At 33.9% G+C, this 13,341-nt stretch overlaps 1 protein-coding gene across 1 annotated transcript; it reads right to left on the bottom strand.

The window, feature by feature from the left end:
• Positions 1-3,078: 3,078 nt before the first annotated feature.
• Positions 3,079-10,456, bottom strand: LOC129308781 (7-hydroxymethyl chlorophyll a reductase, chloroplastic). The gene is made up of 20 exons (XM_054950142.1): positions 10,301-10,456; positions 10,116-10,221; positions 9,927-10,011; positions 9,140-9,251; positions 8,588-8,672; positions 8,443-8,484; positions 8,254-8,332; positions 7,656-7,707; positions 7,497-7,559; positions 7,237-7,334; positions 6,071-6,106; positions 5,924-5,985; positions 5,751-5,778; positions 4,948-5,027; positions 4,477-4,546; positions 4,339-4,396; positions 4,008-4,072; positions 3,835-3,929; positions 3,635-3,758; positions 3,079-3,543 (listed from the first exon to the last, which is right to left on the bottom strand). Exons 1-19 carry the CDS (start codon positions 10,368-10,370, stop codon positions 3,668-3,670), a joined length of 1,377 nt encoding a protein of 458 aa, XP_054806117.1. The 5' UTR covers positions 10,371-10,456; the 3' UTR covers positions 3,079-3,543; positions 3,635-3,667.
• Between the last annotated feature and the right edge of the window lie 2,885 nt (positions 10,457-13,341).

Genomic DNA, 13,341 nt, shown 5'->3' with positions numbered 1-13,341 from the left:
ATTTGATTAAATTCAACCAGAAAATTTCAATGCAACTCGTGCTGAAATCGGAGCCTACAGTTTTCCTCCCCTTCCAAAATTTAGCTTCAATTCCTCATTTCTTTTAAAACTTTATTGTTATTTCTTTTGTTTTGATAACTGAGATCATCATAGGCTGTTGCTATTTCTTTTGTAAAAATATAAATAAATATGCAATACACATCTCACCAAATAAACACACACACACACATATATGCGCGCGCATATTTTTGACTTTTTGTTTCTTCTTTTCGGTCGCAGACTCGCAGTGACGATAAAAAAGGTTGCGTGCCCTTCTTGTACGTTTCAATTTGGTTTCGCCGCCATTAATTATAATTATGCTCTTTTTTGGCCTTGATTAGTCAGTTGACCATTGGAATATAAACCAGGGAATTAAAATTAAGTATATGTAAATACTCATTACACTCAAGCCTTTCTGTAAAATTATATGTATAAATAGACTTTTTCAAAGTCTTTTTATAGTCGATTTCTCAAAGTTAAAACCAAATCTTTTTAAACTAAGCAAAATCTTGCATAGAGAATGTGACTGTCCCTGTAGTAAACCAGCTGTCTAATTGTCACATATATTAAATTTATCACTTTTGTTCTAATAATTCTTTTTATGACTTATGATATTTGTGTCGTGAGTGCCCTGTAAATCTGAGTGGAAAATAGGCATGGCATCCGGTGTATACACACACATATTCTTATTTTCAACATATTTAATTAAAACAAAAAAAATCTTACAATTTTTTAGCTTTGTTTAAATATAAATATTTTAGTAATATATTTTTTGCTTCAATATTCAAGAAAACATAAAAGAGACAATTTGTGATGAGAATTTAATAATGTGACTTATAATTAAAAAAAATCTTTCTCTACCCTATTTAATAAGACTATAGAGTATATACACAGTGAATTGTACAATCATTTGAATTTCACAAAATAAAAAATGTTGTCTAAATAATTTTAAAAAATGAAACATGTTAGATTTTGGATAGGCCAACTGGATGCCGACGTTTAATAAGCCGACATCTTATCGAACCATCCCCAAAGAAATGAATTGCATCTGTGATTCACTGGCTTGAATATTTGAACAATGCATTATATATTGGGCCAAAAAAACTTAAAATATATATATCAGAATTAGGGGGTGTTATTACTTATTAGCACATAAGAAATTATCAACAAAATTGAATCCATTTAAAAATCCATGCTGAATTGGTGCACTCAACCATCATCTTTTCTTTCTTTCTTTCTTTTAATTTTTTTAATAAAAAGAATATGGCAATCATGCACACACAGAGGACTGGAACCAAAACTAGTATCGAGACAGAACAAGATACAAGCTGAGTAATGGGATGTATCCAGTCCTGTCCAGCATGATTTGAAACTCTGTTTGTGTTATAGGTACAGTGAGCCAGCCACTTAGCATAAAAACTGGCTTTTCTAAAGATATGGTCAAAAATCAGTCTTACCAATTGATTGAACAATCTAAAACACGTCGGAGAAGAAGAAATAAAAGACAACCCATATGAGTCCTCATGCATCAAGTCAGAGATATTAAAATATATAATATAACACCTATGGCCCATCTGAAACAAATTCACCACCACCATTACCACCCACATTGAGCCTGCTATCTCCTGGAAAAAAATAAGTCAGAAAACAGGGGTCGTCCATCTGAATCTGAAGCAACAAAAAGAGCAAAAAGATTTAGTGTGTGAAAAAATTGGCACCTAGATATGGACATTAATGGCAGGCTACAATATGAATTGCACAATTATAGAGTTGTCGATTCACAGAAGAGGGTTCCAAGGTTCTCATGAATCAACATGCAGCAGACATCACAGTTACCAAGAGAGCAAAACACATGGGGCAGCCACCTCCCCTAGCAAGCCCATTCCTTCTTGTTCTCCCTCATCAAGTTCATTCCACCTTCTCCATCTAATTTGTTGTTTACAACTGTTGAGGGATACTGCACAATTTTCTTATTCGCACACAAGACAAATGTTACCAGCACCATAGTTGAGAACTGTAGTTACATCATCTGCCAAATTATGAATCACTCATTTATGTCTGATTACTGACATGAATTGTATTCTGAATCACTGACAGTAGATATATTATTGGATCACAGTGCTTGCATCATATTAGGTCTTCCACTTTGTCTTTTTCATATTTTCTGCTACTTGTGCATTACGTGATGTAAAGTAACATTATTCATATGTTTTCTGGTTTTTGTGCAGATTCAACTTTAACGTATATCATCATGAACATGGCTTTTCCTGCAGCCCATGTCATACTTATGTCCAAGCAACATGCATCATGTTTCAGAACAACATATGAATCGGTTGATTTGACGTTCATTTCAACTACCCAGATTTTCTTGCGTGGTATCTTGGTCAAAAAGAAAACGTCAACAGAATAATGAACAGCAGTTAAGGATAACGCTCTGGCGGTTTGAACAAAGTTTGACTTTTCTAAACAACATGATTAGAGTGCATGTACCGAGTGAAACATGATTCACTCAAGAATATAGTGCAAGTAGTTGATAAGAGAGCATTAACCATTCATGACTAGTTAGCCATTATCGAGTGCTTTTATTTGCACTTGACTATTACAGGTTCTGAGAAATATAAGATTGTGTTGGGCAAGAAAAATATATATTACATGTCTATGTACTCCTCGTGAAAAGGATGCAGAAAAGTATGCTCGCTCATTTTGTTTACGCGATTTCCAATTTGTGATTGGGAGGGAACACATTGAACTAAAACAAGTAACTTCAAAATATTCAGACATGTGATGTCCGAGAATTGACATGTACAGACAGCAATTGCACACCTCGCCAAATTTCAGGTTTTTGATTTATTCACTACACATTTTTTAGTGAATGAATTTGATGGAAACTTTAAGAAGATTCACAATCCAAGCTTGTTCTTGAGGTTACAACTGTAGTAAAATTTCACGGGATGTATAGCGAAAGGCAATAACTTCAACTGAAACAATTAAAAAATTAACCCATGAGATTAGAGAGAGAGAGAGAGAGACCAGAGTCTATAACAGTATAACCAAATCACAATATCATACTCCTGATGTAAGACTTAATCTCATACTTTGTGGCTCCAACAAAATCTCATTAAGACCAGACAGACCTTACCAGAAGAGAAAATCAATTCTCTCGCTCGAGTTTAGACTTCTGTCAATGAGCTCCTAGCTGCTATGTTATCAGTTACAAATGGCTCTTGCGCCTCAACACTGAGGCAGACTTTCTATCAATATGCTCGGATCTTAATATTCATATCTACCAAATTCTAAAGGCTAAGCCTTCGCAAAAATTCCAAATAATTCAGAGCATCGTGCAAATACGTACGTAATGGCCAACCGCAATAATCACTTTCTCCATGGATATGGAACTATCAGACCATCCAAGTATGGCACAATCTTTGATAAGCTTGAAACCTTAACCGGTTGTAGTATCCAAAATATGCACGCTCTAGGCGCCCTTGTATACTGGTTTTTAATCTACAGAGGCAAAAAGTATTGGTTCATGATCATGCAATGTGGCTTCAGAACAAAGCGTAAAAGACTCATTTCATACGTGGAATTAATTCACCTGAACTAATGCTTGTATTATAATCAGCTACGGTCACTTGTTGGAAAGCATCTTGTCGATTTGACCATTTTGGTTGTACAAATCCACGAGTTTCTTAGCATATGCAGGCATGTGCCTATTAGCTCTGCAAGCATTAAATTTCAACCACCATGAGCAGAATACAATTCATCCTAGCAGGCTGGCACATTATCTTAGCATACCTTTCTTTTCCCCAAGCACGATTTACGTGCAAATAGTTGCGGATGGTGTGATAATCAAGTGAATAACGTCCAAATTCAAGACCTTTTGGACCAATCTGAAAAGCAAGTGAGGGTCAAAATATTATTACATTCGTTATACGCTTCAATGGATAAATCATGGGAAAATATTTTACCAGGTTTAGTATAAAAGCTATCAAGTTTCCAATAAATTTTGGGGCTGGCTGAGCAGGACCTTTCCCTGGATAAATAGGAATTTCTAAGCATCAGTACCAACGAAAACGTATCTTTAGGAGCAGAGATATTCCCGGAGAACAAAATTGTAATCATCAGTTTCTGAAAAGAACAATAATTTTTTTTCTGGAAAAAAAAAATCTAATCTTTAGAGCAGAACAATATGAACACAGCATAAGATTATTCTACATGAAGACCCGCCGTGCCACCGAAAAGGGGCATACACACTGACCAAGGGCCACATGCTAAGCACAAAGATTTCAGTAAGCTTACCTAGCTTAGCATTATCATCAGCCTTAACAGTCTCCATAACAAATGGCCGCCGATCTCCCTGAAGCAAAGGGCAAAAACTCAAACCCTTTGATGAAGCAATATTTTATATGGTTAAATGGGATAGAGCTGATAATTTACACCATTAGTGGTTGGCTTAATCTCCAAATACTGCTGAACCAGATTCAACATTTCTCTTCCACGTTCATTCCTGTCATTTCAAGAGCAAAACAAGCAATCACTTCTTACAAAACAGTATCCCACCCAGTGTGTAATTTATTATCATAATACCCATTCATGCCAACTATTAACTTGCTTGGATGAGGGTGGATAGAAGAAAGGGGAGGAAATGAAAGAGCTTTTGGTTGCCTTCATGACATAATTTTAGAAAACGGGATTCCCTCAGTTCAAATTTTCACTTCCCCCAGTATGGGGCTTTCTCTTTAAAAGTTACCTGCATACGCTCACTTCCTTCCTTCCCCTCTCCTTTCCTTTCTTTAAAGTATATAGACCAAAAGATAGTAGAAAGAGATTTTTAACATCTTAACATATCAATAATACATTGGGAAAACCATATATCCAAGCACCTTATAGCATCTTAAGCAACATTACCTGACAGTGACATACTGAGGATGTTGTGTCATGCTGACTCCAGAATATTTGGGCACGCCCATGTATCCAACCACTAAGTCCTGAAATTTATTTATTTATCCTTACTATCTGAATAGATCAAGTATTGACAGGAATTTCAGACAAACACAATATACAGTGTTGCATAGAAAAAGGAGAGGAACTTGCAACTCAGACTTATTAGCAAAGAATGTAAAAACTACTCCACAAGAAAAATGTCAAGAAAGGAAATTCAGTTATTATGGAAGAACAAGACCACTACTATCAAATATCATGAAAACCATGGTTACAAGGCGTTCCCAAAAGAAAAGAAATATATGAATGGTTAAAGCAACACAAAAAGATTAAAACCACTACTATCACACCTTTTGTAAAGTAAAAAAATAAATAAATTTCACATGGATCATGTATTATTTCTTGTAGATAAGGTTTCTTTCTCATTTAATAGTAACATTATATTGCCGTTTCCCACGTACTTATGTACTTACATTAAATTTGGATGATACAAAGGCCATGTCAACATGCAGAAAGAGCATGTTTATAGAAGATATAAGGCATAGGAAAAACATAATCCCATGATGCAAATGAAACTAGTTAAGTCTAAATCCAACTGGAAAAAAAAGTGAAATACACAGGAACCGTGTGAAGTAGTTGATAGGATGATTGATGTTGAAATCATAAAAGGTGAATTTATTGGCAACTTCATAATGAAACATTTTGAACATGGTAGAGTGCAATGAAATTCCCATTAAAATGAAAGGTTTGTCACGCAAATAAGAACTTACCGCTAAGGCATTTGTATAGTCAAAACAACTGTAACAAACAAGAAAATTCTGAAAAGTCAGAAGAAAATATAATCCAGGGAAAACTACTGTATAATGTAATCCCAGAATGCTGCTACAGCATGCCGGTCAAATTATGAGACTTATCTAAAATCATCATACCACAGACATTTTACCTGTAGCAAGAAGGGGCAATAACATCAACCAGCTCATTTGCTGGTAGACAGAAATAAGGAACCTGTTTTAGTTAAAAATTGAAATTGAATGAAGCAGTTTGCTTGTCAAACTTGAGGACATATTGAAATTAAGGGAAGCCCTCTTACCTCTTCAATATGACCATCCAAGTGCTTTAAGTGAACCTGGTCAGAAAATTGTAAATGTAAAATAACAAAGTAATGCTTGACTTGGTAATACATTAAGACTTGAAGAATTTAACAAGCTTTAAATCTGTAAAGCGTGGAACATTGGGTGGTGAAAGAAGTCAGGAGAGGAAAAAATGAGACCAGAAAGTGTACGTTATTTATATGAAGAGCTTACAATATATAGATGAACCTAATAATAACTGATAAATATCCTAATAATATCTAATGAAGACAAAATTTCCCCTAAATCTAAACAAAATAAATTTCCATAAATAATATACCCTAACACTCCCTCTCAAACTCAAGATACTCTTGAGTTTGTAAAAGCTTGTATTGATTTGAAGAATCTAAACAAAATCTCGAAGTGATTGGGCAAAAAATTCAGGAGTGATTCTTGGAGAATGAATCATTGGATAGAAAACTTGAGAGTGATTCTTAGAGGATGAATCATAAGGCAAGAAACTTGAGAGTAATTCTCAAAGGATGAATCACTGCGTGGGAAACTTGGGAGGTGGGAAATCAGGAGTGATTCTCAGAGAAATGAATCACTGGATGGGAAACTCGGAATGATTCTCATGAATCACCAGGCAGGAAACTACACAAATTAACATAGATATTGAAAATTGGCTTTTAAAGTTTGTATTGCATTTTTAAGCAACTGGCTAAAATAATCCACCTAGTGAGATAAGATAAGGCTTGTTGTTGTTGTTGACAACTAAAATAATCAAATTGGTGTTGCACTACCATATGAAGAACAATAGGGTATGTTACTCACTTGAATAGAAATGAGATGTTTAGCATGAGAATTAGGACATGATCTATGTTACATAAATTGACAAAACAATAGTCCCTAAAAATATCTGTCATATCCCAAGTAGCAGAATGTCCAGAGAATAGTGCTGATTTGCTAGTACATGAAGAGACTTAAAAAAAAAAACTAATAATAACTGAATGAGAATTCAAGCTATTTTCTAAGCTAACTTCTAACCAAGGTCTAAGCTAGTACTCTAGATAACGCAGAAGGTGGTTCTAGAATATAAATTTCACCATCTACATTTCATTGGAGACCAAAAATTGAAGTGGCAGTTATGCTTACACGACTATAGATAATTTGAGTTAAAAAGAACCTTGTAATCTTGCATAAACTCATAATGGAGAACTGTTTCTGGAGTATCACTTGCAGCCTTTAGAAACTTATCCAGTCCTTCCCTAGTTCCATTGTCCACTGTGAAGTAAAAAAATAATATTACTCCAAATTCTTCAAGGATTACCAGTGATTTATGCGCAAAAAGAGTATAATTGCAGTTCATGCATTATGTAACCACTTAAAACTAGAATTGCTTGAAAAATAGCAAAGACTTAGCTGAATACATGATCTGTTGCTTACCACAATTAGTGCCTAAAACATAGAGCTTCTCCAAATTCAGGTATTGCTCAACAGATCTTAATGCTGAAATTGAAGAAATTATTCTGCATTACAATAGTACAAAGTCAATGAAGAAAAGGACTGGAATTAGAAATGCCCAGAACATTATACAAGTGATACCTTGCACTTGGCAGCCTACACCGCAGAAAAGAAGACGCTTGATGCCTGCAGCCTGTCATTGTGAAAATTAAGACAAATATTAAGAATAACAGTTCAACATATCTTGACAGATGGAATTGAACTCATCACACAGATTAATACAATACTCAAAATATCAAGAGCACTATAGAGGCAATCTTTTCAATTCTTGCTCAGCCTAGGAGGTAGAATAAAAGGACATGGATTCCAAACTTGACTTACAGAATACTGGAAAAATATTTTAGGAACGATCATAAAAAATCTCATATTGATCAAGAAATTTACAAAACTTCATCACCCAAATTCTTAATTTTGGACTGGTATAGACAACTGAAAAAAAAAAAAAACCACTTGATTCTAATATTTATATAATGTTTTTCGCAAGATATATTATCAAGGCATTTCAAATTCTCAAACATGATTGTCCTGCAAAGAACAACCATGATCAATCAAAACCTTTCTAATATAAGCATCGGACTTCAAACTTTGCATATAAAATTACAAAACATGAATAAAATTTTATATCCAAGATCTGAGAAGGAATTCCTGTCACCCAGACAGTAACTTCAGCTTCACAAACCTCAACAAGGGCGAGGGTATTTAGGTTAGGAGATAATGTTGGCTTCACACCTTTAGCTGCTAAAACTTCATCAGGTGTCCTGCAAGAAATTTAGGGGGGAAATGGAAGCATGATAGTAATTTAGGAGTTAAAAATATAGTATTGCTATCATCTTAGACTATTCTAATGATGAAATAACTAGATGCAAACCTTGCCAGCACAGGCCTTGGACATAATCTGTCCTCCGGATCACTATAATGTTTAAAATTAAATAACAGTTATTAACAGAGTAAATAAATAAAGTTAACTTCAACACTAAATACGTATACATTTGGTTCCATTTTCTTTCCACTACCTCTGAACACAAATGACAGCTTCAACCATGCCTGATTTAAGCATTTCAATAGCAATGGTAGTTACTATTCCAGTCCACTGAGCTCCTATCAAGTATCAACAGAGAAGCGGTTTTGGTAAGTGAAATTCATCATCTCATGGTTTATTGGCCTTTCAAATTAATTTTCATGATAAAATGTAAGTTTGATGCAGAAAGTTATGATTGTTTTGCTCTCATGACACAGTTTTCTATGATAAATTTATTACTAAGGACCAACATTTTTTTTTTTGGTATAACTATCTGGTAACCAAAACTAGTACTACCAATTCAAATTCAGTCTTCCTACGGCTCAGATAAGAGATAGCACTTTTTGCAAGGTTCATTACATCCAATGATTAACTTGGTATTTTTGCCCAATCATATTTGATACTGTTTTGAACATGAGATAATAAAAATATAAGAAATGCACTGGATTCACAGATCCTCAATGATTGATAGAGGAAAGAATCACAAATGAATACAACTGGCAAAAGAGCAATAACATATTTTACATTTACAAACAGGAAAAATTACCTTCCACAGGCTTAAGTTTTCGAGCATATAACAGTTCCTCATGTACACCAAAGTAGGTCTCCTCCAATGTATCAGCTTTCCTCCCTCTACCGTGAACTATGGGTTCCAGTTTCTGAAAGGAGAAACAATTATTGAGCATCAATACAAAAATAGTTTGCAGTTATGTCCGCTTCAAGTTTTCAAGATTGCAACAGAGAGCAGAGATACAATCAAGCATTGCTTAAACTGGACATGATAACATTTCATGTTCAATATCACAACCTAAGATGAAAAAGAAAAACTATTGTGCATTGAAGTTTCTCAATACAAGGACAGTTCGTCCGAGCTTACTGAAATTATATAAACAGTGGCAATCCATCTTTCAAATTCTCAAATATCCCAATTGATTAATTTGGATAGAAAGCTATAAAAGGTATTTACTAAACACTTCATATCATTAGGTTATAACTTTCATCTTTATTTTTCATTTGCATTTTCCAATGGAGCCTTAAAGGATAAAGGTGGTTGCGCGTTTCTTCAGAATAAGTAGGGAGAATATCATTAAAGGACCCTTGAAAGAATTTAATATTAACAAGGACTTTTACCAAATAAACACTAACAATTAACAAGTGAAGTTTAAGTTTTAAAGTATCCAATCTGTCCAAATCTCTATCTGATATTAAATTATTTCAGAGGTCTTTCGTTGATATTCTCCCAAATAAGTATATTATTAGCAGTATTAAGTTAAATTTTAAAATTATTAGGATTTGAATATCATTAAAGAAGGCAATAGAGGAGACAAACTTACTTCAACTCTAGACATTCCATCTCCCAAGAAAGCACAGGCATTCTTGACATGGGCAATATAATAAGTATCACACAGCCCACATTGACTGTTCCAAAATGAAGAAGAACTAATCAGATGATAAGAATTCAACTTTATGGAGAAAATGCTGACGAACTAGAAAGAAACATTTAAAAGAAAGAGAAAAGAAACCTGCAATGGTCTTTGGCAGGGTAGGTGCCTCCGTGTGGGATGGGCCTAGACCTCTTTCTCCAGTCGTCCCTCAAATTCACCGAATTAGGAGAGCTGGAATTGGGTTCTGCTAACCAAAAAGATAAGAGAGATCAAATGATAGAAAGAAAAAACAAAGAAAGCAAAGATGCAGAGAAATATGGTACCTTTGGAAGATGAAGAAGTGATGGAAAGCGAGAGAGGGAGAGAAGAGAGCTTGCCAATAAAGGAGGACATAACGACGAAGCTACCTCAACACTGAAAGTCTGAAACTGCACGATTTCATTCCACGGACAGCAAATGTCTTCGAGGCTTCGAACCAATATACATATATAAGGCTGGGATTTCTCACCCTACGTGGCAGAATCTCAGTCGTTTTCTTATCTCCACTTCCGCTATTTTTCGACGCCACCTCACGGATGGCGTATCATGGACTCGCATCACATGCTATCATTTTCAATTATTGATTATTGATAATCACATTTGAACTTGTTCATTATTGATAGTAGGTATTTTCTTTGCTACTAATCAATGGAGATTCTTGCAATGCAAGACCAATGGGAGTTTGAGAATTAAGAGGTTGATCATGTAACTATTAAAGATAATATCATACATAACACGTTAAGTAAAGAGATAGTCATATGCCAAGACTTGTAACTTATTATTTTTCTTAAACACAGTCACAATAAAATCGTGCAAAAGAGAGGAAAATTAGACTAGAACAAATCAGCAAAAATGGTATCTCTATAGCCTATACCCTATCAGTATGGTACTAATAAGTCTAACGGTGGTATTCATATGAATATGATCATTCTGGTTAGCTAGAAATTAGCGGATTTAATCGATTTTTGAAAAGCATAACTTAAAGTAATAATTTAGTTCCCCATAAAAAAAAAATTAACATTTGCATGGTGTTTATAAGTGGGTGAGTTAAAAATGATTTATTTTAAATAAAATTAAGAAAAATTACTTAAAAAGACTTTACCAACATATTTATTGCTGAAAAGAACTTGAAACATTAAATCCTTTACTAGCATTAAATGAAAGGAATAAAAGACTAAAATGTCCTTCATATAAAATGTTTGAAGAGTTAAATGATTAAATTATCCTAACCAAATTCTCTCCCTCTCCCTCCCCTCCCACCCCCATCCTGTGTGATTTCTTGTACATCGTTTTGGCTAGACGTAATTTCGACAACGATGGGAACAACGGCAAATAAGGTGAGGTTGATCGCAACTAGCAAATCTCACTCACCTTCTTTTTGACTATTATCTTAGCATCGCATCACTTACTTTAAATTCTTTTGAATCCTAAAATCCTTTCTACACTAGTCATCATCCTTTATTGTCTTCATTGGCCATGGACTCATGGCTTCTATTTTGCAATCTTCTATACCCGATTCATCCTTCTTCATCTTCATATTTTGAGATTTCATCCCTTTTCAAGTCTGTTCAGAAGGAAACGGATTTGTATGTTATTGTGGATGTGTTTGGACCTTTCTTCCTCTCCTCTGTTCCCCTCTTTTTCAGTAATGTCTTATGGTTGTCTCATTCATTTTATTTCATCTAGAGTAAGGTGAAATTTAATTGATGCCTCAATTTTCTTTGGGTGGGGATTGTTACATGCAGTTGACTTGCAGTTTTTGCCTGACCAAGTTCTCAAGCTTTATATGAGTTGCAATATAGATATATAAGCAATTGAATTGCAAGTTTATCTCTCTGAGCTTCTGACCAAATGCAAGAAGCTCATTTGCATTACCACATTAAAGGTATTGATCCTTCAGCGGATGTTGATATGATCTTAGTTTTGTCTTAGATATATTATATGGGTGTGAATGGTTCCCTAATTTGAAGAAGATATTGTGCTGGTGATTGATAACTTTATATATTAATTAGATTTAAGAGATTGTCTGTTTTTATTGAATAACTTGTTCCAAGAACTGTGATCTACCTCAGCAACAATTGTTTTGTTCTAGCATTAATTAGTGAAGGTAATTTGTACTGCCAACTTCAGAACAGGTGCATAGAATTATGTGACTCTTATATACAATATTCATGATAATCATGTATTCTTTGTCGTATTTAACAATATGCATGTGTTTGTGAGCAATGTAATTAATTATGTAGATTCACACTTTTTCTCCCCTTAATTAGTTTGTATTGGGGGTTGATAGAACTTGTAATTACTGCCTAGAAGACTTGTGGGTTGTTGGTTTGTGTGCTATGCACTAAAATACAGAGTTGTTAGTTCGAATAGGCAAAGAGACACAAGAGACGAAAGAACTTCTAATTACTATTGTTCGGTTGACTATTCTAGAAAGGATACTTGTAGCTTTATTGATTGACTCTCATTTGGTGATGCAATTATGTTCTCAAAACTTGTTTTTATATGCCTTAACAATTAGTGAAATGTTTTTCTTAAATCATTATTAATGGTTCCTGATTCTTTTGAATATGATATTGTAGTTGATGCTGGGATGTTTGAAGGATCACTTGAAGTAATTTCTGCATTAAAGGCGATGCATATGATAAGTTGCAACTTTGGTGGAAAATAGAGGAAGGTGACATTTTGAAGAACTAGAAGAAGATTTAGAAGAGATTTCATTGAATTAAAATCTCAAAACTTGTATAGATGATCTTTTGTAAAGATTGTATAAAGGATATTTTTTCCGGGTTTTATCTCCTATGGATGAATCATTTTTCATATAATTATGTATATCATATAGTATCTTGTTGTAATGTAATGATTATGCTATTGAGGAATGTAAGAACATATTGTTGTTTAATGATAACTAAATTTGTCGGTGTTTAGTTATTTTCCTTTATGCTTTAAGCTGGAGTTGGATGCTTTGGTACTAAAAACGCAATTGAAATTGCAAAAAAGGCCTTATTGTACAGCAAGAGAAGCAAGAGATTGGTAACGAATGCACTAAGTGTAAAAATTTCATAATATTCACAAGTGTTTCATGAAAAATGAGAAAAATTTCAGAAAATCTATTTATATTTTCAAAATATCCTTTGATGCTTTCAATGAAAAATGAATTTTTTTAAAAATATGTATATGTAATATCCCTAAAATATAATGTTAGTACAATATCTTATTTCTAAGTTCTAAGACACATTTAAATATAAAGTACGGATATTTTAAAAATTGAGTTGACATAGTTCATGTGTCATCTTTAACCTTCATTTTATTTGAATATTATAAA

This window comes from Prosopis cineraria, unplaced genomic scaffold (assembly GCF_029017545.1).
Source record: "Prosopis cineraria cultivar Desert tree isolate PC_DT_omini unplaced genomic scaffold, ASM2901754v1 PC4, whole genome shotgun sequence".
Classification (NCBI taxonomy): Eukaryota; Viridiplantae; Streptophyta; class Magnoliopsida; order Fabales; family Fabaceae; genus Prosopis; species Prosopis cineraria.
The sequence above is the reverse complement of the archived record's forward strand: the minus strand, read 5'-3'. Positions and strand labels throughout refer to the sequence as shown.

Coding starts and splice junctions, on each gene's coding strand:
- LOC129308781 (XM_054950142.1), bottom strand. CDS start 10,370: ATGTCCTCCTTTATTGGCAAGCTCTCTTCTCTCCCTCTCTCGCTTTCC. Junction 7,560..7,655: donor TGTAGGCTGCCAAGTGCAAG/GTATCACTTGTA, acceptor CTTCAATTTCAG/CATTAAGATCTGTTGAGCAA. Junction 3,759..3,834: donor CGTGCTTGGGGAAAAGAAAG/GTATGCTAAGAT, acceptor TAATGCTTGCAG/AGCTAATAGGCACATGCCTG.